Source organism: Fomitopsis serialis (genome assembly GCF_022376445.1).
Source record: "Fomitopsis serialis strain Sig1Antser10 chromosome Unknown B0H18scaffold_20, whole genome shotgun sequence".
In the NCBI taxonomy this organism is placed as follows: domain Eukaryota; kingdom Fungi; phylum Basidiomycota; class Agaricomycetes; order Polyporales; family Fomitopsidaceae; genus Fomitopsis; species Fomitopsis serialis.
This window is the reverse complement of record NW_025954980.1, coordinates 269,340-291,853: the sequence shown is the minus strand read 5'-3', so window position 1 is coordinate 291,853 and position 22,514 is coordinate 269,340. Positions and strand designations below refer to the sequence as shown.

Genomic DNA, 22,514 nt, shown 5'->3' with positions numbered 1-22,514 from the left:
GCCGACCGCCACGCGCCGCGGGAAGGGACGGCGAACTCTCACGGTCACGGCACGAGCTGCCTCAAAATCAAAATCCTCCATCCTTCTTCAAATTCACGTTTTGAATGCTGCTCTTTACTTGCATCGCTCTACAATACGCCCACTGAGGCTGGAGTATGATTGCTTCATCCATATACATGTGTTACAAGATGCGTGCTCAAACCATGACGCTAAACTTTCGGGGCTCAGCAATGTCACGGTCAAGTACGACGCAGCATTGCATGGCTTGCTACGAGGATCTTGCGAACCTGGATTGAATCCGGACACCTGGCAGTCGACGACGCCGATATGTCATGCGCCGTGCAGCGTGTCTTTGGTTCAAGTCGCACCGACCCGTCACAACGGCCCTAGCTTGTCAAGCTAGTAGCATCACTCCGACCAGAACGGCGGTCGCTCCTTTACCATGCCTTTTCCCCTGGCAGGTTGGTGATGCACGTTTAGCAACGTCTGATCGTGCGTCCTACGTCCACCCTCGCGGCAGCCTCGAGTCCACTCACGAGCGTTTGCAGATCGGCCGTGTTCATCGACGGCTCAGAGATCCGGGCCAACGGGCAGGCTCGCGGGTCCTGGAGGCCTCATTGCGTCTGCATGTCCTTCTGTGCTTGACAGCGCCGATCCACGATTCAGCCCGATGTCTTGGACAAATCGATCGCCTTGTCCCTCTTGGGAGTCCTGGGCGAGTAACGTCAGATGGGAGGATCCCAGATTGCATTGCCTCGCTCAACTCTGATCTACCAAACGATCGGTACGTTGGCAGCAGACGTGAGCGCACTGCGATGGCAAGCACGGTACTCCTGCTATTGTGAGTTCGTACCGCCCAACGTCGACCTACTCATTGGTAGACACCGAATGGTGTCTCACCGCCAATGTAAGTATTCACATTTCATGACGGTCTCTATGCTCTCTGACGCGATGTGTGCCACCGAGATCCTGCTGAACGAGTATAATCTGCGAGGTATCAAAGCCGGACCCGTCCGCCAGGTACGCCATATCCCCTTTCATCGCCGCGCGGATCATCTCAATCGCGCTCGACGCAGCCAGTCAATGTCTTCCCCCGCATTCCGTGATCCTACCGGGATCGCGCATCGGAACGCGTGCAGGATCTCAACTGTTCCCGATGAGACTGCCCCCGGCCTACGCGATCTGTCATGACGCAAACCTACGCTCGGACACAAGATGTCCGAAGGAAACACATGCGTTTCCATTCGCTCCCCCGACACGCGTCGTACGAAGACGTCGTGCAACGTATGTCGTCCTTCCTCCGAGCTGATTGGCGTGTTTGTATTGCAGGCGAATGTTCCCGCTCCTCCACTGAACGTCCGCATTGGAGATAACGCCAGTCAGGCGAGCCGTCTTTAGTCGTCATGTATGGCTTCTACCAACGTGTGTCGTTGCACAAACTACCGAAATGAAATTTACCACATGGTACCTTTTCCTGGTGGACCGTCGGCGTGGCCGTGTCGTCTGGGGGGCTTCCGTCGACACTTCGTAGCCCACTGGAACATTCGCGCGTTCAAGGGGGCCGACTTCTGGCAGTCAAATCCCGGTTCTCCGCCGCCCTTGTCCACGGATGCACTAGGCCTAGCGATTCCTCAGTCGCAGGGTCGCTTCATATTCACGCAGATCGCTTCAGGGAAGGGCCGGGGCATGGAATTTATTCATAACCTACGTAGACATAATGTGCATACATCGGGGGTATAGCGACTACGGAAAGAGGGGATTAAATATCTATTCAGGGGTCTAATACGCGAGACCCTTCGCGGCAAACTACGACAACCTCGTACAACCTATTCTCGAATAGATAGATCGAGGGAGATGGCAAGGGGAGCGGGAAGAGGAGATGAGTATGACACAGAAGCCAAGGGAGGTATGACCACACGAAGAGGGAGATCGAGAGAGGAGAAATTATGGCTATAGCAGGGGCGCGAGCATTGAGTGGGAGGGAACGGGACCGGGCTGATGACGATCGAGCGAGGATGGGAATATGGGAAATCGACAGCAATGCGATGACGGGACGATGCTCGGACCGGTATGCGACAGGAGCAGTGATGAGACATCTACACAAAGGATTCTCGAGAATGATAGCTTGCAGAGACCATAATGAAATGGAGAAAGGTACCAAGCTCACACGCACACACGCCAGCGTCCGAACAGTCGTACCCGCGCACGCGCAGGCAGAGTCAAGTAAGCTAAGATCACCTTGCTACAGCGTCCGTGAGCGAGATGGAGCCCGGGGAGACAAAGGCGTGAAGTTCATCAGAACGTGACCATTGGTGTGTCGTAGAACGAATCCGCGTGCCCCGCAGACTTCCCCCAGTCGTTCGGAACCATCGGCGGGTGCAGCTGCAGGCCGCCCATGGCCGGAGAGTCGCCGTCGGGCGGCAGCATCGGCGGGTGGAGGTACGTAGCGAAGAGGGAGTCGTCGTCATGCTGCAAGCCCTGCGTGTGGAGGAAGATGTTCGGCGAGCTGTCTGGGGGGAGCATCGGCGGGTGGATGAATTGCGGCGAGTCGCTGTTCGGCGGGAGCATCGGCGGGTGCCACATGTTGTTGTTGCTGTTGTTGTTTCGGTTGTTGAACCCATACCCGCCATATGGATCGTACGGCCAGTCCACCGACGAACGCTGCGAGTGCGAAGCCGACGATGACGCCGACGTGAACGAGTCCGCGTACGAGCTCAACGACACTGCCGACGACGGAGGCTCCGACGCCGAGTCGTTGCTCATGCGTCGCCGCTTGTTGGTGCGAGACTCGAGGCCAGAATTGTCCACGTCCGACAAGTCTCCGGATGCGAAGGGAAGTGCGTCAGCGGGAATATTATGCGTCTGTGCGAGGTAGTCCGGGTTGTACGGGCCCGGGAAGCCGGAGTAGGAGAAGTAGCTGTTTCCGCCGCCGAACGAACTGTGCGTGTCGCCAAGCGCGCCCATGAGCTCCGACTGCATGGACGGGCGGTAGTCCATCTGCTCGCCGTTGTACATCGACGACGTCGTCGTGGACGAGTCCGGCGCGAGCGTCGGTGTGTCCGTGGTGGGCGACGCGCGGCGACTGGCGCCTGGGCTCGCAGAGGGCGTCTCCGAGGGACCATTTCCAACACGTCGTGCGTCGTGACGCGCACGCTTGCGAATAACGTCCGACTTCATACTGATGGGACGCGACGAGCCATGCAGCTTGTAACTGTGTTAGGAACAGTCAGTTATGTAGACGATCCGGCGGCAGCCAAGGAAGCTCACTATAGGCCGCAGCTGATGGAAGAAGGGACGCCCGTTAGCAGCGAGCTTACCCCCGAGATGACAACTTTACTCACGCATTACACACCGTCTTGCCTTCGTCGTCCTTGCGCCAGAGTGGCGTCGCAGTCGTGTGGCAGTTGTGACATTGGGCTGTGGCGTTGGCGGTTATGCATCCGTCATAGACAGAAAGCCGACATAGGCGAGTACGTAAATACTTACCCACTATCTCCTGAGTGTCGCTTCGGGGGGCGCTCTGCGTGCGACCCTCGCCATGGTTGTTCCGCATGCTCTTCGGGCGAGGACGTTTGTGCTGTAATGATGCGTCTTAAGCGAGACGTACAGGGAACCCTAACAACGTTGACGTACCAGCTTGCAATACAGACCACAGGCGTTGCAGTTCAACTCGTCATTCAGGCCTCGGCGCCAGAGCGGTGTGTGAGTTGCGCCACAGTTCGAGCATTCAGCCTTGACACCGCCGGGCGCCGTGTTGGAGCTCTGAGTCCCCGGCCCTCCGTTGTTAACCGGAGTGGCACTAGGACCCGACGAGCGCGCAGACGACTGCGTGCGCAAACTCAGGGACGGACGCTTCCCGTTGCTGTTAATCTGCGAGGCGACAAGACCGTTACCGCCGAGGCGTGTCGGAGTGATGGTGCGAGGCACCAGGTCCTCGATGGGCGTGGACAGAGGAGGTACGTTCCGCAGAGCGGTAGTGGACCTGAGAAGAGCTTCGTCGTCGTCAGTGCTGGCGTCGCGGCCAGAACTGCCGGAGGAGGGGTATGATGAGTCGCGTTGCGTGGGCTTCATTTCGATGTCTTCGTGCATGGAGACCAAGTGGGGCCACCCACTCGGGCTATCGGCGTTCAAGAGTTCGTCAAGAGGGAGTTCGATGGTAGGGCGCATGATGCTGAAGTCGTTGGCACTGGCACCAGACCCGACGCCCTCGCCGTATGTCATGGGGTTGGTGGTAGTGGGCGTGGGGTAGAGCAGCGCGGTGGGGCCGAAGTCGTTTGAAAACAGGGAGGGGAACCGAAGAGCGGCAGCAGAATACATGCTGTCGAGAGCAGAGTTGCGAGAGTCCGTGCTCGACGGGACGGGCTTTCGGCCGCGCTGCGTCAGAGGTTGATCCCTGTCAGCAGTGTCCATGGAAGTATCTTCGTGGGTGGTGGTCGAGCGGGTTGCGGGACGGCCTCGCTTGAGGGCATTGTCCTTGAATTCGGCGGAGGGCTTGAGGTCGGGCTTCTTGACGTCGATAGTCGACGCGGTCGGCGGCGAGGGCTGGTCAACGCTGAACGTGAACTGCATACGGTGAATCGTCCCGGGCCTGCCGTTTTGATTCGCCTCGCGCTCGCGCTCCCTCTCAGCGGCACGCTGCTGCAAGAGCTCGGTCGAGTGGTTGCGCCTGAAGCCCGGCGCCTGGAGCTCTTCGATACTCCTGAGCTCGAATGAGCTTTTGCAAGCCAGACAACGACGAGGGCGACTCACCGTCCTTTCTCCTTGTCTAGCTTATCGCTCATGCATTTCGATAGCTTCTTGAAGTCGCGCTTGGACTTGGCGTTATCCGAGTCGACCATGATGTTCTGAAGGTGCCACAATCTCCAGCTCAAGTTCTCGAGGCGTTGTCCCTGCTCCAAGACGCTTGCCACCTTGGTGCAGACCTGCAAAGGCTCGCTCAGTTACAACGCTACATCGAACCGGGGGAAACGGGGAGGACCTTCCAGGTCAAAGTCAGCGAGTCGCCATCGTTGAGGTTGCTGAAGGGTACGAAGGACTTGTTGCCCTGTCGGATTTTAACGAAAAAGGATGTGAGTACGCGTCCCCTGGTGTCCTAGGACTCGGGAAACCGACTTTGAACTTGAGATTGAGAATGTTGGGCATTGACTGGACCTGAGGGGTGCAGGGGGGATCAACGAGCGAGGCGGGAGACGGAGAGTTAAAGGGAAAATAAGAGAAGGCGCTCGCCTAAGCGGCGGTGTGATTTGGCGGAGTTTTCTTCCCATTTTTGTCCACTTTTCGTGCAGTTCCCTGTAAATCTACTGAGGCACGTTTCCCGGGTTCGAACTCCGCGGCGTTCATTTAAAGGTCTTCTAATGGCGTTACAAGCGTCTTTGAATTGCCACTCATACAAACAGAATGCAACATACAAACGCGTTTCTTATCCGCTCTTACCATCCCTTGTATGGTACGTGAGGTCCGTCCCGAGAACACCGTACCCGCCGCGGTCCGTCCCAAGACCGTCCGCACAGCTCGGTTCGTCCTTGTGCCCCACTCCTCCGGCATCCACACGTGTCGCCTTGGGCTGAATGTTGCATGCGGTCGGCCCCATCCCCATCGCGGCTATATTCGTCGCCCAAGGCACCGTTCCACCGACGTCGCTCCGGTGTCCGAGTCGGAACCCATGGGAGGAGGCCCTACACAGGGTGGCTGGTCTCGCTCGGTAACATGCACGCCCCAGCATTCGCGCAACATGCTCACCGCCGAATGACGGCACTGACGGGGGTAGCGTCCGAGAAGACTGCGCTACGCACTTGCCACGAGCCTAGCGATCTCACTCACATAACTCCGGGCTGGGTAGTGGCTGCATAGGGTCGCCAAGAGTCCTATAGTCAACACGATGCTCATACGGGCTCCACAGCAGATGTGACGGAACCATAATGCGTGGCAGTAGCGTTCCTGCGCCGCTCAACTTACCAGCCCAATAATCTTGGTTGCTGCTGGACCAGCACAACAGCTAGCCGAAGCCACGAAGGATGATATACTCGTGGACCGAGCACAATGCGCCTCTCCACCACCTACCGGCAATTCCGAATGCCAACCCGGGCGCGGAATTCCTACGAGACAAGAAGACGCTGCTGATTGATGAAGCCCCCGCGTACGTTTAGAGGGCGTCAACGATGATCCCCTTTACCTACAAGGCGCTCCCTGTCAGCAGGCCCGCGCTAGTGCCCACCGTCGTGCCGATATTCGCGCTCTGCGAGGAGGGAGCGGGAGACAGTCGCGCTGACCGAGCGACGGAGCGCCGATCACGGGACGCAGCGGGGTACACAAACTGGCGGAAGGAGAGCCTCGAGGCGGATTGCGCCATCACGACCTACCACATCCGGAGATTCTGAACACCAGTACCCTCTGCCCATGGCAGCATGCTGCAGGTACAGTGCGTTCGGCACGTCTGCCCCCGCAGGCCTCGGCGAGAGCACGCCGCAGACGGGGCCGAACTGCAGGAAGGTTGCACAGGTGCCAAGCGAGACTCCAGAGGCAAGTGCAGCGCACAAACAGAGTAATCACTGTCCTTGTTCGACCGGACGGATTGACGCCCCAGTCTTCTCCAGTGTGAATTGGCTCCACCGTGGCCAGAATCTAGAGGTTCCGTCTGGCCACGGACGCCACAGGCGGGGGAACCGCAATAGAAATATGACCTGCATCCCTACCCAGGTGCGCTGCATCCCTGTCTTCTTACCTTCGCGGGACAGAGCAGCTGATGCGACTTCCACAGAACAACATGGCGAACTCACCGCCCTGATCAGAACAGAGAAGGTGGCAGAAGCAGGCACCACCGCCGGCGAGAGGCATAGCGCAGTCTTCGGACCATTTCCTCTCCCACCGCAAGGCGGCGGACCCGATAGCGATAGCTGAGATGATAGCAGGCTTGCAGGAGCTCACCATCCCCCTCCCCCTGCGTCCGACTCCGCGAGCACTGGCAGCGTGCATGACGAGTACCAAGATCCGATAAGCAAGGCGCATAATCGATCCCGAGTGTCCCAGCGCCGAACTTGTGCGCGCCGGTACCATCACGTGCGGCGCCTCCCGCCGCACAATGGGTACCGGCGGTCGGGGGCTGATATCACGAACCCGCCCACAGAAGACAGGATGCGGGGAGAGAAATGAGATGCCAGGAACGAGGCGTGTCAACGTGTTCCGGCAGGGCTAGCACCAAGTAGGTCTGTCCGGACCTCGTACCAGAGCGCACCTACCGGACGTCCCGCTCGAAACGCGCTTTTCGACGCTGCCGTATGCTCGCCGCAACATGCGTATCAGTGCGTAGCTTATTGCTGTCGAGAGCCACGATGATTCCGCCCTGTGGCGTCCTGCGGTTAGTGATCCTCGTTCCTCCTCGCCCGAGAAGCGGGCTGTCATCGCAAGACCCGATGAATGGCCCTGCGCCTATCTCGCTGGATGCTTGCCAGCACGCTACAAGCTCGAGGGTTGTAACCAGGACGCTAGCTTCGCCACCTGAATCGAGTTTATTCCGCGACGACGCCGTGCGCACGGGATCGCCTTCTGAGAAGTCCAGCGGCAGCCGCGCATCCCCAAAGGTCAGTGCAGCCCCCCTTCCCAGGACGTCGCGCGCTTCTTCGCTGACGAGCGATCTGGTTGCATCCTCAGGGCCGGCGGCACTCGTGACAGGAGGGGGGAATGCATCGGCGAATTCGAAGCGCCCAATGGCTGCCACAGGAGCCTCTGAGCAGCTTTCTGGAGGCTCGCTTACGGGCCTCTACGCGAAATCAAAAATGCCCGCTTATCCACTCCTCAGCCAATGAGAGGCACGGATTCCTGTCCGTTTTGGTTCAGGCGCGCGTCGAGACGTGCTTTTGTATTTGCAATTACATGGCTTTGCAGATGTGCACGGGCGACGATAGGTTCTGACATTTGACACAGACAAATTGGACGGCGAGCAAGAAGCTGTTGCCAGGTCAAAACGGCTGCTTAGATCCGTCGCTAACGTAACTCAGGCGCAGGGGGGAGCCTGTAGCCTGGGCGTAGTAGACGCTTCAGCGAGATTGAGTGGGGGGCAGTACTTCAATTGAGATAAATGTAGGGTGGCTTCGCACGCGACGTCGAGGCCACGGTTCCGCGCTGCCACGCCACTCCCGAGAACGCGCACACTGACGACGCTGTTCCTCACAGGTTCCTCAGGCATGACGGCAAGCTCGCGCCACATTAATCGGGGGCGCCTTCGTACGCCTTCAGCGCGGATTCGCATGGTGAGTGGGAGGTGCACTCAGGCTCCACACCGTGCGCTGAACCTGAAGCATGGGAGGGGGTTCTCAGTTCAGAGCGCTGCCAGAAGCCAGGCAGTCGATCACGAGTGCAGGCGATCGCACCCGTAGCAAATCGGGTATCGGGCCATTCGAATGAATGGCAGATCCAGCGCCACTCGAGTGCATGGGGGTTTGAGCAGGATTGCTTACCGCAGAAGGCAAGGACAGCGTCTTAGTCAACCCGCAATCGGAGGGGGCCTGGCGCTGTACCCACGGCTGCAGAGTTCGTCGCGCCGAGGAGGACTATCCGCTCTAGGGAAGGTCGAGCGGGAGAACCGGCCTAGGGATGCACGGGAGCAGAACGTCACGGGAACGCACGAGCGGCAGGAAGCACTTGCCGCGCGCACAAAGCGCGAAATGAAAGATTGCAGTACTCACCAGCTGGGCACGATAACCAGTAGCATGACGCAGAACACTGTCAACAACGAGCGAGATGGGCGGCTACGCGCAGAAAGCGTCGCGAGACACGTCCGTCATGAAACGATATCTCGAAGGCGGGAGATCCTCGCTCTGGACTACGGGCCCCGACCACAGCGTCGTAACAAGCCGCAGCCATTGATGAACCTGGGAGGAGAGGGTTACTTCCCGCTCTCGATATGGCCGCTCGACGGATGAGTCGGGAGCCAGTCCGGGCCGAAGTCGTCGCGGATTGCACGGTCCATGCCTAGAAAGGGTGAGTGTATACTGAACCAGGGAATTCGTGCGCGTAGGGTGACTGAGTCATCATCCTTAGCGGGTGTCCGATACGGCATTCCTCGTGCACGGTTGATGGGTTCAATTGGGATAGAGGTGGTGGTCGGTTGGTAGTCGGCGATACGCGGTCAGGTGACCGCATATAGCCAGCGCGACGCCTGGAGCCCCGGCTCGCGTCGCGTCGTGTGTTGTCTTCTGCGATACTTACCTTCAGGTTTTGCGGCTTTATCTACGCCACTATGATCGTACACGAAGCGATGAAAAGAAAGTTGTCACATTTGCGGCCGCAGCTACTCTCCCGTCCAGGTATGACATCGCCATTCAGGTACTGAGTGGGAGCGAGCAGTGCTCTCGCCTGAATTGTGCGCGCGGTTCAGGAACACTGAACGCATTTGTTTGAGGAACCAATGTACCAAGCACAAACAAGGAAGGCTAAACGGCATGAAGGAGGGAGACAAGATGTGGCCGGCGGTGCACGGTACAAGATCGCACCCGGTGTTGGCCGAGGGTCGGTGATTGTCTGTAAGTAATTAGTGGATACTCAGTAGATACGTATCATACGTTACCAGGGTCTGTAGCACCATTCGAACGTATAACATACTTTTGCTACTTAGTCTGGAGCGATTTCGGCCGCTGTGTTACGACGCGTACTATTCTTGCAACACTTCGAAGAAGGCCCCGCGAGCTATGCACCTGATGTTCTAAAAGCGAGATCGCTGGAGTTCCCATGTCCTTACTTACTCCCAACCAAACTCCCTCCTACGGTGTGTCAGAGAATGGCTTCATCCATGCTCGCTGGCCACACAACCCGACCGCCAGTGTTGTACGCCGTCATTCGTGTCGATGTCATGCCAAGTATGAGGCCCCGAGCGCGTACAATAGACATCGATATCGACACGCAGGACATCCGGTCACCCAGGCTCCTCCCCATCCGCCTTCGGGGGGTAGAGGGGATGAATCTGAGTACGCCAATACGATGCTCTTTCTCGATCCTTAAGTCCTGTATCCAAAAAAGTACTAGTTGATACAAGTCACATGCACCACGCGAGCCAATTCAAACTCCCCAATCTTATTCCCCTCTACCCCCCTCTGGCGGCTGGCACAAAACATATACAAACACCCGGAGCCCGGTGATGGCGTCCTCCATATGGTAGCCCCATCAGCCGTCGGACAATTTCTCGGTGGACAATTAATGAGCATTTTCCGTTTTTCGTGAGCGAGCACGTGCGACGGTGCGACGCGTCGCGACGCGCCGCAGGCCTACTGTACGACGAGAAAACTACCAGTCCACCCCCTCGACTCCCTGCCCCTCTATCATGGCACCCAGTCAGTCAAGGATACTCTCACTTGAACAGATTCGCGAGACGACCCTTGCCAAGCTCGGTCGTTTTCCCTGTCGGTGGCAAGCGCACGCGACACAAGTCATCCTCGAACGCAAGAACGACCTCATCACTATTGCACCTACAGGTTCAGGGAAAACACTGACCTTTTGGATGCCACTTCTCTTCCGTGCCGACGGTATTCAAATTGTCGTGACGCCGCTCAATATTCTCGGCACTCAGAATGAGCAAGAATTGGCAAAATTCGGGGTGCGCGCGATTGCTGTCAGGGCAGAGACAGCGACACCGAAGGTTTTTCGTGTGAGTCATGGTTCGTATAGCCATATTCATAGGTTACTCACTGATTTGCTTAGGAGATCCGCGAGGGCAAGTACCGTGCAATCGTCGTCAGCCCGGAGGAGTTGATGAAGGTAGGCGGGGGATTCGAGGACCTGTGGAACGACGAAGGGTTCACCTCGCGAATCATGAGCATTGTCTTCGATGAGGCACACTGCATAAGTACCTGGAAGTCATTTCGACAAGACTACAAGAACATCGACCGACTCCGTTACCTTTTGCCGCATGTCCCGTTCGTCCTCGCCACAGCAACTCTGCCAGGCGAGATGCAGCGTGAGATCATGAAGACGCTGCAGATTCGCGCCGACCGCTGTACCGTGATACGGCGCTCGAACGATCGCCCAAACGTGCACATCGAAGTGCGTCGCATCAAGCATTCGCTCTCGGGTTACGAGGACTTGGATTTCCTCGTCTTGCCGAGGACAGAGCGTGCAGCCGGGGACTTAATCCCAAAGTTCCTGGTCTTCTTCGATAACATCGACGATTGCGTCAGGGCTGGGGAGCATCTGCGAAGTCGGCTTCATCCAGAAGAGAGAGAAAAATACATTGGTTTCACGCACAGATGTCCGAGCAGTTCCGCGAGGATGATCTCGCGGCCTTCAATGCATCAAATCTATATGGCCTGTGTAGCACAGATTCCTTCGGAATGGTCAGTGAATTTCAGCCCGAGGCTAGTAGAGTGGTAACTAATGAAAAACTTACATTCGCAGGGCGTGAACGTCGCGGACGTTCGCATCGTCGTGCAGTGGCGGATGCCGCGTGATTTGAACACGTTGTGGCAGCGCTTTGGACGCGCCGCGCGTGACCTGACACTCAACGCAGTTGCAATCCTCCTTGTCGATGGTCGGTATTTTGATGAAGAGAAGGAAAAGAAACAGCGCGCCGCCGAGAAAGCTGCCGAGAAAGCCGCCAAGAAAAGAAAAGCGGTCAATGATCCAGCTCAAAAGCCTACCAAGAGGGCACGTACCAATGACACACCCGGCACATCAGCTGCGACAGCTACCTCGTCCATCACGAACATCGAGCAACAGCGGGAAGCTGCTAGTGAGACGGAGAGCGCAGATGCGACACGGCCTCCAGCTGGTGGTGTGTCAGAGGACCAAGGTCGGGGATCATCCCAGGAACCGCCACAACGTGGCGCCGGTGTGGGGTCGCAGGTCGATCTTGCGAGTTTGCGTGCAGACATCGAAGCAGCGCGTTTGTCGAGTCGACAAGGAGGAGCACGGAAAGGGAAGAAAACAGACCAGGAAACGAGTGAGCTCTCGGCGGAGCTCGATGCGCTAGTCAACGCAGCAACAAGGCCGCACCGCTGCTATCGAGCGCCGATCATGGCGTACTACCGGAATGACCAAATCGGTAAGTGTGTTTACTCGCTTTGGTTCTGTGGGTCCGTCCGTCTGATAGGTACTTGCCTATTAGAGCCGGATGACCCTCCTTGCCTCGCCGAGGGCTGCTCTCGATGTGCCACACGGGCACCCATGCTCTGCTGTATCCTGTGCTCCCCCGATGCTCCCTGCTTCGCAGCAGTCGCGCCTCACGAATGCGATGCGGCGCCGCCTCAGCCGCGCGCGTCGCGCATCAAGAAGGACACAACCATCTCGCCAGCCGGACGCGACCTCAGGACGGCCCTCGACACCTTCCGCCGAGAGCGGACAATCAACAAATATGGCCGGGCCTTACTCGACAACCTCGGCGCGAGCGTTGTTCTTCCGGACAACGCTATCGACCGATTGGTTGAGTGCGCGCAGGCTGGCAAAATCAAATCTCTAGACGACGTACAGCGCGAGGTAGGGAAGAAGTGGGGCAAGGCACGCGAGTATGGAGAGGAAGTGGCAGCCATAATACGGCGGTGCGTCATTCGATTCAGTCGGTCACCGTGCAGTTACTAAACGTTCTGTAGCATCTTCCCTCTAGACAATCCTTTCGTGGTCGCTCCGCTCACTCCTCGGCCGCAACCCGTCAACGCAGCGCATGTAGGCTCCTCGACCGCACCAAACCACAGCAGTGCTCTGGCTACTCCGACGCCGGCAAGACGAACTGTTCGGCAGTACAAGTGCAGCGCATGCGGCGCAGCTGGCCATAACAGTAGGCTTCATGAGTGTTGACCTCACCTCGGGATGACTGACGCGCATTGTGCAGAGAACAACCGATCGTGTCCTAAATATGCGAGCAAGGCTCAGCAAGAGAATGCCCCGCCGACGGCTGCGACGGCAGGCAATGCTGATGAGGGCCCGGCCTCAGACACAGACGAGCAAGAAGTGCAACCACGACGATCTCCACTTCCAGCGCCTTCGACTGTGTTGGACACTCTGTTCACGACTCCATCTTATCGACGTAATGCTCGGGTGGCAACACTCGAGCAGATCCGTGCAGAGCAACATAGCCTTCAGTCGCCTCAGCAACAGGACACAGTGTCCACTCCAGGGAGGGCGGGGCTGGTCACGGAACCTGGCGTGAATGGTACGTCTATGTCGTCGATGTTCCTTCACCTATAGCATGCTCATGTGTACCTAGGTTCATCCGCGGAGGCGTTGATGATGCCGGTGCCGCCGTCTCGCTTTTACGGGAGTCCTGCGAGACTCAGATAAGTATTCCATCTCGTCAACATGCTCAGCTGGTAAGATTACATTATATCATAACACTGTGTCGAGACTAAGATCTCCTGCATCGATAGCCATATCTACGCCGTCCTCGGGCGGTCCAGCACTGTCGGCCTCATCACCGTCACTGCTCGTGCTCCCAAGCATGAGCCCAATTCCCTTACTCAGCATATCTCGAATACAATGCGCTGACTTCCGTCCCTCACGTCGCTCGTGCGGCCTCGTTTCATCCATGTTTTTGAGTAGAGCATTAAATGTTATTTTGAGGTTCTTCTTTCCATGAGCTGACGAGAGGCCGGAGAGATAAAAGTTGTGCTCTGCATTGCGAGCACAACTTCAACTGTACACCAGGACATTGGGAGACTCTGTGATAACCCGGTCCTTTGTGTAATTGGAGCCGTCTCCACCGTAAGTGTCCTTGATAGATGTGTGTCAGCCTCGCCCATACCACGAACAGTTGGTTGATACCTTAGTGAACAAATTCATCAGCTCAACGACCCAATCGACCCCCCGGAAAGCGTGCGGTTTGCCCGTTGGGTTAACAAGAATGTTGTAACGAATTGCATGGCTTCCACAGTACAATGAGTCTCACCATAACTCTCATCAGATCAGCAGGAAGTGCTCACCGCAGTCGCTCGGGGTAGACAAAATGTACATCTGTCCAGAACCTCTCCATGTAGCTTGCATATTTATGCTTCCCCGTCGCCTTGAACAGAGCAATCCATGCAGGCATTATTGCCTCAATGCCTCCGATATCTCCCGCATTGGCATGATAGGAGAACTCCTCGTAAAGCGAAAAATACTGATGCATGAGCATGATGTTTTCGTGTTGCTGATCGCGTACATCGGCACTGCGGTTGCGCATAGCATAGAGGTTCTGCACCCCGGCAACATACTTGGGGACCATACGGTGGGCCATGGTAACAAGCTGCTCGAATGTTGGTGTCTGGCGAGCAAAGTCATCCAGACTGTCCACTGCTTGATCGCGATATTGCGAGCGGGCCTCCGTACGCCAGCAATCCAGCCGCAGTACGATTCCGGTGTGCAATATTACCTCGTGCATCTGGCGAAACTTCGGCTTTGAACCTATCTGGCCTGTTTCTCGCGGGCGTAGCATCCCCACAAAATGCATGAGACTGTTCTCATCGCGACGCGACTCGGGTGGTTGTATGAACATGCGCCAGATGTCATCTGCACAGGCCATCTTCGAGTGAAATATACCTGGGACGAAGATGGCAAACTGATGGCGGCGAAGGGCTGTCTGCTCGATGCTGCGGCGCTTTTGGATAGCCTGCACCCGCTCGGCCGTTCCGAGATCACCATGGACAAGCACTACATGCTCCGATATGTCTACAATGTCTTCATCTGCCTCCGTGGCCTCGGGGTCTCCGATCCCTGCCTGTTTGAGCAAGTCCGCGATCGCCTGGATGTTGCCATCGACCTTCGACTGATTTATATCCATGCACCGAACGGGGTGGTAGGTGAGCTTTACAACAGGGATCAGTTCGACAGCTTCTGGGTTGGGTAACAACGGAATGAATTGTCGGAAATATTCTGGGCCATGTCGGAAGAGTGCGTCGAGAAAAAGCCATGCTGTGAAGCGGGCGCTACGGGACAAACCCGATGGATGTGGAGGATCGGGATGGAGTGTCAGGAGGTTTTCGTACGAATATCGTGGTGGCGGGGTTGGGCTGTAGAGGACACTGGGATTGAGCCACGAGGTCTCCCATAGCCTACGTGAGCAGCGTAGGTCGTCAGGCTGGACACCATGTTCGAGCTTGATGATGAGCCCTGATGTAAGGTGGACGAGTCGATCCCCCGATTTCTCGATCGTAGGTGTCATGGTCCTGAGTGTTAGCTCACAGTTGTCGTATGCGAGCATCGCGCGGAGGGACTGCCCGAGCTGGCGAACATTTCTCGCACTCTCTCGGGACAGTGAGTGAACGGCATTATTGATAGAAGACGGTGAGATTGAGATGCCCATATGTGCAAGTGCCTTGATGACCTTGTCAGGTGTATTGCAGGAATGGAAGAAGATCGCGTTGACGGCAGCGAACGCGTTGCATTGCTGATTGAGCGAGTGCATGATTACAGACAGTATAACTACTGTCTTCTGCCGAAGGCAAAGCTAATTAGGACAAGAGTAATAACATACAAACTTGCAATCTGGCTCACTAGATGACATAAGGCTCGCTGCAATTTCAACCGAGCATCCTTCGCAGGAGCTGAGGGATCGGCGCCTTCTCGAACATCGCCTCCGCCGAGTTCAAGTTCCCGCCACAACTCCAGCTCATCCGGACTGAGAGTTTGATTCTCGGGATCTCCCTCCCCTAGGCCAGTCCAGAGCTCTCGGCCTGACAAGAGGAACGCGATGAGTTCCCATAGTTCGGGAGCCAGGGACCGCATTCGCGCAGCCATGTCCTCGATGCGGAAATCAAGGACTTGCTCGGCTTTCATGTGCACGGCACCGAGATGCCATCCGTTGTCCTTGTCCGTCAGCTCGCGCGCGACGCGATGGTAATGTGCTTTCATTTCTTGATGCGCCCAACGCCGTGTCACGGCAGACGTCCGAGTATTCCGCGCAGACGCCGCGAGAATAAGGCCAAGATTGGCATTGAGACCTTCGAAGAAGGTGAACCCGGCGAAGGTCTTGTCATCGAGTGATTCCAGAACGAGCTCAGACAGTGACACACGAGCTTCAAGGAGAGCTTTTCGAATGAACTGGATTTGTGCAAGAGATATCATCGCCCGGGACGTACAAAACGCGCTCGTCCGTTATATATATGCAGTGCGCGCGTTCGCGCAAATGAACATCGCTCGAGGCGCAGGTAATTACATAATCTCGGTCATTGATCGACTCGCCAAATTGGGGGGTATGCAGCCGGGGCTCCGTTTGTTTGTATATGTTTTGTGCCAGCCGCCAGAGGGGGGTAAAGGGCAGGCTCCTCCCCATCCGCCTTCGGGGGGTAGAGGGGACGAATTTTCGAGACCGCGAACTGTGCTTTGTGTCCCTGTCCTCACCCGCCACACCTCAGCCACATCCCATCAAAACTTTCCATCCCCGCCCGATCCTGAATCTCCGTAATCTTATTCCCCTTTACCCCCCTCTGGCGGCTGGCACAAAACATATACAAACAAACGGAGCCCCGGCTGCATACCCCCCAATTTGGCGAGTCAATCAATGACCGAGATTATGTAATTACCTGCGCCTCGAGCGATGTTCATTTGCGCGAACGCGCGCACTGCATATATATAACGGACGAGCGCGTTTTGTACGTCCCGGGCGATGATATCTCTTGCACAAATCCAGTTCATTCGAAAAGCTCTCCTTGAAGCTCGTGTGTCACTGTCTGAGCTCGTTCTGGAATCACTCGATGACAAGACCTTCGCCGGGTTCACCTTCTTCGAAGGTCTCAATGCCAATCTTGGCCTTATTCTCGCGGCGTCTGCGCGGAATACTCGGACGTCTGCCGTGACACGGCGTTGGGCGCATCAAGAAATGAAAGCACATTACCATCGCGTCGCGCGCGAGCTGACGGACAAGGACAACGGATGGCATCTCGGTGCCGTGCACATGAAAGCCGAGCAAGTCCTTGATTTCCGCATCGAGGACATGGCTGCGCGAATGCGGTCCCTGGCTCCCGAACTATGGGAACTCATCGTGTTCCTCTTGTCAGGCCGAGAGCTCTGGACTGGCCTAGGGGAGGGAGATCCCGAGAATCAAACTCTCAGTCCGGATGAGCTGGAGTTGTGGCGGGAACTTGAACTCGGCGGAGGCGATGTTCGAGAAGGCGCCGATCCCTCAGCTCCTGCGAAGGATGCTCGGTTGAAATTGCAGCGAGCCTTATGTCATCTAGTGAGCCAGATTGCAAGTTTGTATGTTATTACTCTTGTCCTAATTAGCTTTGCCTTCGGCAGAAGACAGTAGTTATACTGTCTGTAATCATGCACTCGCTCAATCAGCAATGCAACGCGTTCGCTGCCGTCAACGCGATCTTCTTCCATTCCTGCAATACACCTGACAAGGTCATCAAGGCACTTGCACATATGGGCATCTCAATCTCACCGTCTTCTATCAATAATGCCGTTCACTCACTGTCCCGAGAGAGTGCGAGAAATGTTCGCCAGCTCGGGCAGTCCCTCCGCGCGATGCTCGCATACGACAACTGTGAGCTAACACTCAGGACCATGACACCTACGATCGAGAAATCGGGGGATCGACTCGTCCACCTTACATCAGGGCTCATCATCAAGCTCGAACATGGTGTCCAGCCTGACGACCTACGCTGCTCACGTAGGCTATGGGAGACCTCGTGGCTCAATCCCAGTGTCCTCTACAGCCCAACCCCGCCACCACGATATTCGTACGAAAACCTCCTGACACTCCATCCCGATCCTCCACATCCATCGGGTTTGTCCCGTAGCGCCCGCTTCACAGCATGGCTTTTTCTCGACGCACTCTTCCGACATGGCCCAGAATATTTCCGACAATTCATTCCGTTGTTACCCAACCCAGAAGCTGTCGAACTGATCCCTGTTGTAAAGCTCACCTACCACCCCGTTCGGTGCATGGATATAAATCAGTCGAAGGTCGATGGCAACATCCAGGCGATCGCGGACTTGCTCAAACAGGCAGGGATCGGAGACCCCGAGGCCACGGAGGCAGATGAAGACATTGTAGACATATCGGAGCATGTAGTGCTTGTCCATGGTGATCTCGGAACGGCCGAGCGGGTGCAGGCTATCCAAAAGCGCCGCAGCATCGAGCAGACAGCCCTTCGCCGCCATCAGTTTGCCATCTTCGTCCCAGGTATATTTCACTCGAAGATGGCCTGTGCAGATGACATCTGGCGCATGTTCATACAACCACCCGAGTCGCGTCGCGATGAGAACAGTCTCATGCATTTTGTGGGGATGCTACGCCCGCGAGAAACAGGCCAGATAGGTTCAAAGCCGAAGTTTCGCCAGATGCACGAGGTAATATTGCACACCGGAATCGTACTGCGGCTGGATTGCTGGCGTACGGAGGCCCGCTCGCAATATCGCGATCAAGCAGTGGACAGTCTGGATGACTTTGCTCGCCAGACACCAACATTCGAGCAGCTTGTTACCATGGCCCACCGTATGGTCCCCAAGTATGTTGCCGGGGTGCAGAACCTCTATGCTATGCGCAACCGCAGTGCCGATGTACGCGATCAGCAACACGAAAACATCATGCTCATGCATCAGTATTTTTCGCTTTACGAGGAGTTCTCCTATCATGCCAATGCGGGAGATATCGGAGGCATTGAGGCAATAATGCCTGCATGGATTGCTCTGTTCAAGGCGACGGGGAAGCATAAATATGCAAGCTACATGGAGAGGTTCTGGACAGATGTACATTTTGTCTACCCCGAGCGACTGCGGTGAGCACTTCCTGCTGATCTGATGAGAGTTATGGTGAGACTCATTGTACTGTGGAAGCCATGCAATTCGTTACAACATTCTTGTTAACCCAACGGGCAAACCGCACGCTTTCCGGGGGGTCGATTGGGTCGTTGAGCTGATGAATTTGTTCACTAAGGTATCAACCAACTGTTCGTGGTATGGGCGAGGCTGACACACATCTATCAAGGACACTTACGGTGGAGACGGCTCCAATTACACAAAGGACCGGGTTATCACAGAGTCTCCCAATGTCCTGGTGTACAGTTGAAGTTGTGCTCGCAATGCAGAGCACAACTTTTATCTCTCCGGCCTCTCGTCAGCTCATGGAAAGAAGAACCTCAAAATAACATTTAATGCTCTACTCAAAAACATGGATGAAACGAGGCCGCACGAGCGACGTGAGGGACGGAAGTCAGCGCATTGTATTCGAGATATGCTGAGTAAGGGAATTGGGCTCATGCTTGGGAGCACGAGCAGTGACGGTGATGAGGCCGACAGTGCTGGACCGCCCGAGGACGGCGTAGATATGGCTATCGATGCAGGAGATCTTAGTCTCGACACAGTGTTATGATATAATGTAATCTTACCAGCTGAGCATGTTGACGAGATGGAATACTTATCTGAGTCTCGCAGGACTCCCGTAAAAGCGAGACGGCGGCACCGGCATCATCAACGCCTCCGCGGATGAACCTAGGTACACATGAGCATGCTATAGGTGAAGGAACATCGACGACATAGACGTACCATTCACGCCAGGTTCCGTGACCAGCCCCGCCCTCCTGGAGTGGACACTGTGTCCTGTTGCTGAGGCGACTGAAGGCTATGTTGCTCTGCACGGATCTGCTCGAGTGTTGCCACCCGAGCATTACGTCGATAAGATGGAGTCGTGAACAGAGTGTCCAACACAGTCGAAGGCGCTGGAAGTGGAGATTGTCGTGGTTGCACTTCTTGCTCGTCTGTGTCTGAGGCCGGGCCCTCATCAGCATTGCCTGCCGTCGCAGCCGTCGGCGGGGCATTCTCTTGCTGAGCCTTGCTCGCATATTTAGGACACGATCGGTTGTTCTCTGCACAATGCGCGTCAGTCATCCCGAGGTGAGGTCAACACTCATGAAGCCTACTGTTATGGCCAGCTGCGCCGCATGCGCTGCACTTGTACTGCCGAACAGTTCGTCTTGCCGGCGTCGGAGTAGCCAGAGCACTGCTGTGGTTTGGTGCGGTCGAGGAGCCTACATGCGCTGCGTTGACGGGTTGCGGCCGAGGAGTGAGCGGAGCGACCACGAAAGGATTGTCTAGAGGGAAGATGCTACAGAACGTTTAGTAACTGCACGGTGACCGACTGAATCGAATGACGCACCGCCGTATTATGGCTGCCACTTCCTCTCCATACTCGCGTGCCTTGCCCCACTTCTTCCCTACCTCGCGCTGTACGTCGTCTAGAGATTTGATTTTGCCAGCCTGCGCGCACTCAACCAATCGGTCGATAGCGTTGTCCGGAAGAACAACGCTCGCGCCGAGGTTGTCGAGTAAGGCCCGGCCATATTTGTTGATTGTCCGCTCTCGGCGGAAGGTGTCGAGGGCCGTCCTGAGGTCGCGTCCGGCTGGCGAGATGGTTGTGTCCTTCTTGATGCGCGACGCGCGCGGCTGAGGCGGCGCCGCATCGCATTCGTGAGGCGCGACTGCTGCGAAGCAGGGAGCATCGGGGGAGCACAGGATACAGCAGAGCATGGGTGCCCGTGTGGCACATCGAGAGCAGCCCTCGGCGAGGCAAGGAGGGTCATCCGGCTCTAATAGGCAAGTACCTATCAGACGGACGGACCCACAGAACCAAAGCGAGTAAACACACTTACCGATTTGGTCATTCCGGTAGTACGCCATGATCGGCGCTCGATAGCAGCGGTGCGGCCTTGTTGCTGCGTTGACTAGCGCATCGAGCTCCGCCGAGAGCTCACTCGTTTCCTGGTCTGTTTTCTTCCCTTCCGTGCTCCTCCTTGTCGACTCGACAAACGCGCTGCTTCGATGTCTGCACGCAAACTCGCAAGATCGACCTGCGACCCCACACCGGCGCCACGTTGTGGCGTTCCTGGGATGATCCCCGACCTTGGTCCTCTGACACACCACCAGCTGGAGGCCGTGTCGCATCTGCGCTCTCCGTCTCACTAGCAGCTTCCCGCTGTTGCTCGATGTTCGTGATGGACGAGGTAGCTGTCGCAGCTGATGTGCCGGTGTGTCATTGGTACGTGCCCTCTTGTAGGCTTTTGAGCTGGATCATTGACCGCTTTTCTTTTCTGGCGGCTTTCTCGGCAGCTTTCTCGGCGGCGCGCTGTTTCTTTTCCTTCTCTTCATCAAATACCGACCATCGACAAGGAGGATTGCAACTGCGTGAGTGTCAGGTCACGCGCGGCGCGTCCAAAGCGCTGCCACAACGTGTTCAAATCACGCGGCATCCGCCACTGCACGACGATGCGAACGTCCGCGACGTTCACGCCCTGCGAATGTAAGTTTTTCATTAGTTACCACTCTACTAGCCTCGGGCTGAAATTCACTGACCATTCCGAAGGAATCTGTGCTACACAGGCCATATAGATTTGATGCATTGAAGGCCGCGAGATCATCCTCGCGGAACTGCTCGGACATCTGTGCGTGAAACCAATGTATTTTTCTCTCTCTTCTGGATGAAGCCGACTTCGCAGATGCTCCCCAGCCCTGACGCAATCGTCGATGTTATCGAAGAAGACCAGGAACTTTGGGATTAAGTCCCCGGCTGCACGCTCTGTCCTCGGCAAGACGAGGAAATCCAAGTCCTCGTAACCCGAGAGCGAATGCTTGATGCGACGCACTTCGATGTGCACGTTTGGGCGATTGTTCGAGCGCCGTATCACGGTACAGCGGTCGGCGCGAATCTGCAGCGTCTTCATGATCTCACGCTGCATCTCGCCTGGCAGAGTTGCTGTGGCGAGGACGAACGGGACATGCGGCAAAAGGTAACGGAGTCGGTCGATGTTCTTGTAGTCTTGTCGAAATGACTTCCAGGTACTTATGCAGTGTGCCTCATCGAAGACAATGCTCATGATTCGCGAGGTGAACCCTTCGTCGTTCCACAGGTCCTCGAATCCCCCGCCTACCTTCATCAACTCCTCCGGGCTGACGACGATTGCACGGTACTTGCCCTCGCGGATCTCCTAAGCAAATCAGTGAGTAACCTATGAATATGGCTATACGAACCATGACTCACACGAAAAACCTTCGGTGTCGCTGTCTCTGCCCTGACAGCAATCGCGCGCACCCCGAATTTTGCCAATTCTTGCTCATTCTGAGTGCCGAGAATATTGAGCGGCGTCACGACAATTTGAATACCGTCGGCACGGAAGAGAAGTGGCATCCAAAAGGTCAGTGTTTTCCCTGAACCTGTAGGTGCAATAGTGATGAGGTCGTTCTTGCGTTCGAGGATGACTTGTGTCGCGTGCGCTTGCCACCGACAGGGAAAACGACCGAGCTTGGCAAGGGTCGTCTCGCGAATCTGTTCAAGTGAGAGTATCCTTGACTGACTGGGTGCCATGATAGAGGGGCAGGGAGTCGAGGGGGTGGACTGGTAGTTTTCTCGTCGTACAGTAGGCCTGCGGCGCGTCGCGACGCGTCGCACCGTCGCACGTGCTCGCTCACGAAAAACGGAAAATGCTCATTAATTGTCCACCGAGAAATTGTCCGACGGCTGATGGGGCTACCATATGGAGGACGCCATCACCGGGCTCCGGGTGTTTGTATATGTTTTGTGCCAGCCGCCAGAGGGGGGTAGAGGGGAATAAGATTGGGGAGTT

The 22,514-nt window shown here is 56.3% G+C and overlaps 8 protein-coding genes across 8 annotated transcripts; 5 read left to right on the top strand and 3 right to left on the bottom strand.

Annotated features, from left to right (window-relative positions):
• The first annotated feature begins 127 nt into the window (after positions 1-127).
• B0H18DRAFT_210595 (uncharacterized protein) lies at positions 128-842 on the top strand. Its single transcript, XM_048037136.1, has 2 exons — positions 128-492; positions 549-842. The coding sequence occupies exons 1-2, from the start codon at positions 333-335 to the stop codon at positions 767-769; spliced, it is 381 nt and encodes a 126-aa protein (XP_047895411.1). The 5' UTR covers positions 128-332; the 3' UTR covers positions 770-842.
• A 1,453-nt stretch (positions 843-2,295) lies between these two features.
• On the bottom strand, positions 2,296-5,142 carry B0H18DRAFT_1084190 (uncharacterized protein; the record flags this gene model as incomplete). The annotated part of the gene is made up of 7 exons (XM_048031760.1): positions 2,296-3,211; positions 3,342-3,417; positions 3,487-3,577; positions 3,634-4,699; positions 4,750-4,922; positions 4,979-5,044; positions 5,113-5,142. The coding sequence occupies 7 exons, from the start codon at positions 5,140-5,142 to the stop codon at positions 2,296-2,298; spliced, it is 2,418 nt and encodes an 805-aa protein (XP_047895410.1).
• An 872-nt stretch (positions 5,143-6,014) lies between these two features.
• On the top strand, positions 6,015-7,106 carry B0H18DRAFT_1209859 (uncharacterized protein). The gene is made up of 2 exons (XM_048036338.1): positions 6,015-6,136; positions 6,197-7,106. Exon 2 carries the CDS (start codon positions 6,397-6,399, stop codon positions 6,895-6,897), a length of 501 nt encoding a protein of 166 aa, XP_047895409.1. The 5' UTR covers positions 6,015-6,136; positions 6,197-6,396; the 3' UTR covers positions 6,898-7,106.
• Positions 7,107-7,164: 58 nt separating this feature from the next.
• B0H18DRAFT_210550 (uncharacterized protein) lies at positions 7,165-8,019 on the top strand. The gene has a single exon (XM_048037135.1). The coding sequence runs from the start codon at positions 7,275-7,277 to the stop codon at positions 7,800-7,802; it is 528 nt and encodes a 175-aa protein (XP_047895408.1). The 5' UTR covers positions 7,165-7,274; the 3' UTR covers positions 7,803-8,019.
• Positions 8,020-10,312: 2,293 nt separating this feature from the next.
• On the top strand, positions 10,313-13,552 carry B0H18DRAFT_1209858 (P-loop containing nucleoside triphosphate hydrolase protein; the record flags this gene model as incomplete). Its single annotated transcript, XM_048036337.1, has 9 exons — positions 10,313-10,636; positions 10,690-11,160; positions 11,235-11,321; positions 11,383-12,028; positions 12,092-12,521; positions 12,573-12,757; positions 12,812-13,132; positions 13,187-13,289; positions 13,347-13,552. The coding sequence occupies 8 exons, from the start codon at positions 10,313-10,315 to the stop codon at positions 13,258-13,260; spliced, it is 2,538 nt and encodes an 845-aa protein (XP_047895407.1). The 3' UTR covers positions 13,261-13,289; positions 13,347-13,552.
• On the bottom strand, positions 13,537-16,019 carry B0H18DRAFT_1209857 (uncharacterized protein; the record flags this gene model as incomplete). Its single annotated transcript, XM_048036336.1, has 4 exons — positions 13,537-13,689; positions 13,741-13,840; positions 13,899-15,385; positions 15,448-16,019. Coding segments are annotated over 4 exons (2,240 nt in total), but the record flags the coding sequence as incomplete, so codon positions are not given.
• Positions 16,020-16,556: 537 nt separating this feature from the next.
• On the top strand, positions 16,557-19,039 carry B0H18DRAFT_1209856 (uncharacterized protein; the record flags this gene model as incomplete). Its single annotated transcript, XM_048036335.1, has 4 exons — positions 16,557-17,128; positions 17,191-18,677; positions 18,736-18,835; positions 18,887-19,039. Coding segments are annotated over 4 exons (2,240 nt in total), but the record flags the coding sequence as incomplete, so codon positions are not given.
• Positions 19,024-22,255, bottom strand: B0H18DRAFT_1103451 (P-loop containing nucleoside triphosphate hydrolase protein; the record flags this gene model as incomplete). The annotated part of the gene is made up of 11 exons (XM_048032582.1): positions 19,024-19,229; positions 19,287-19,389; positions 19,444-19,763; positions 19,818-20,002; positions 20,054-20,498; positions 20,547-20,719; positions 20,745-20,910; positions 21,050-21,185; positions 21,247-21,333; positions 21,408-21,878; positions 21,932-22,255. The coding sequence occupies 9 exons, from the start codon at positions 22,253-22,255 to the stop codon at positions 19,447-19,449; spliced, it is 2,304 nt and encodes a 767-aa protein (XP_047895404.1). The 3' UTR covers positions 19,024-19,229; positions 19,287-19,389; positions 19,444-19,446.
• Between the last annotated feature and the right edge of the window lie 259 nt (positions 22,256-22,514).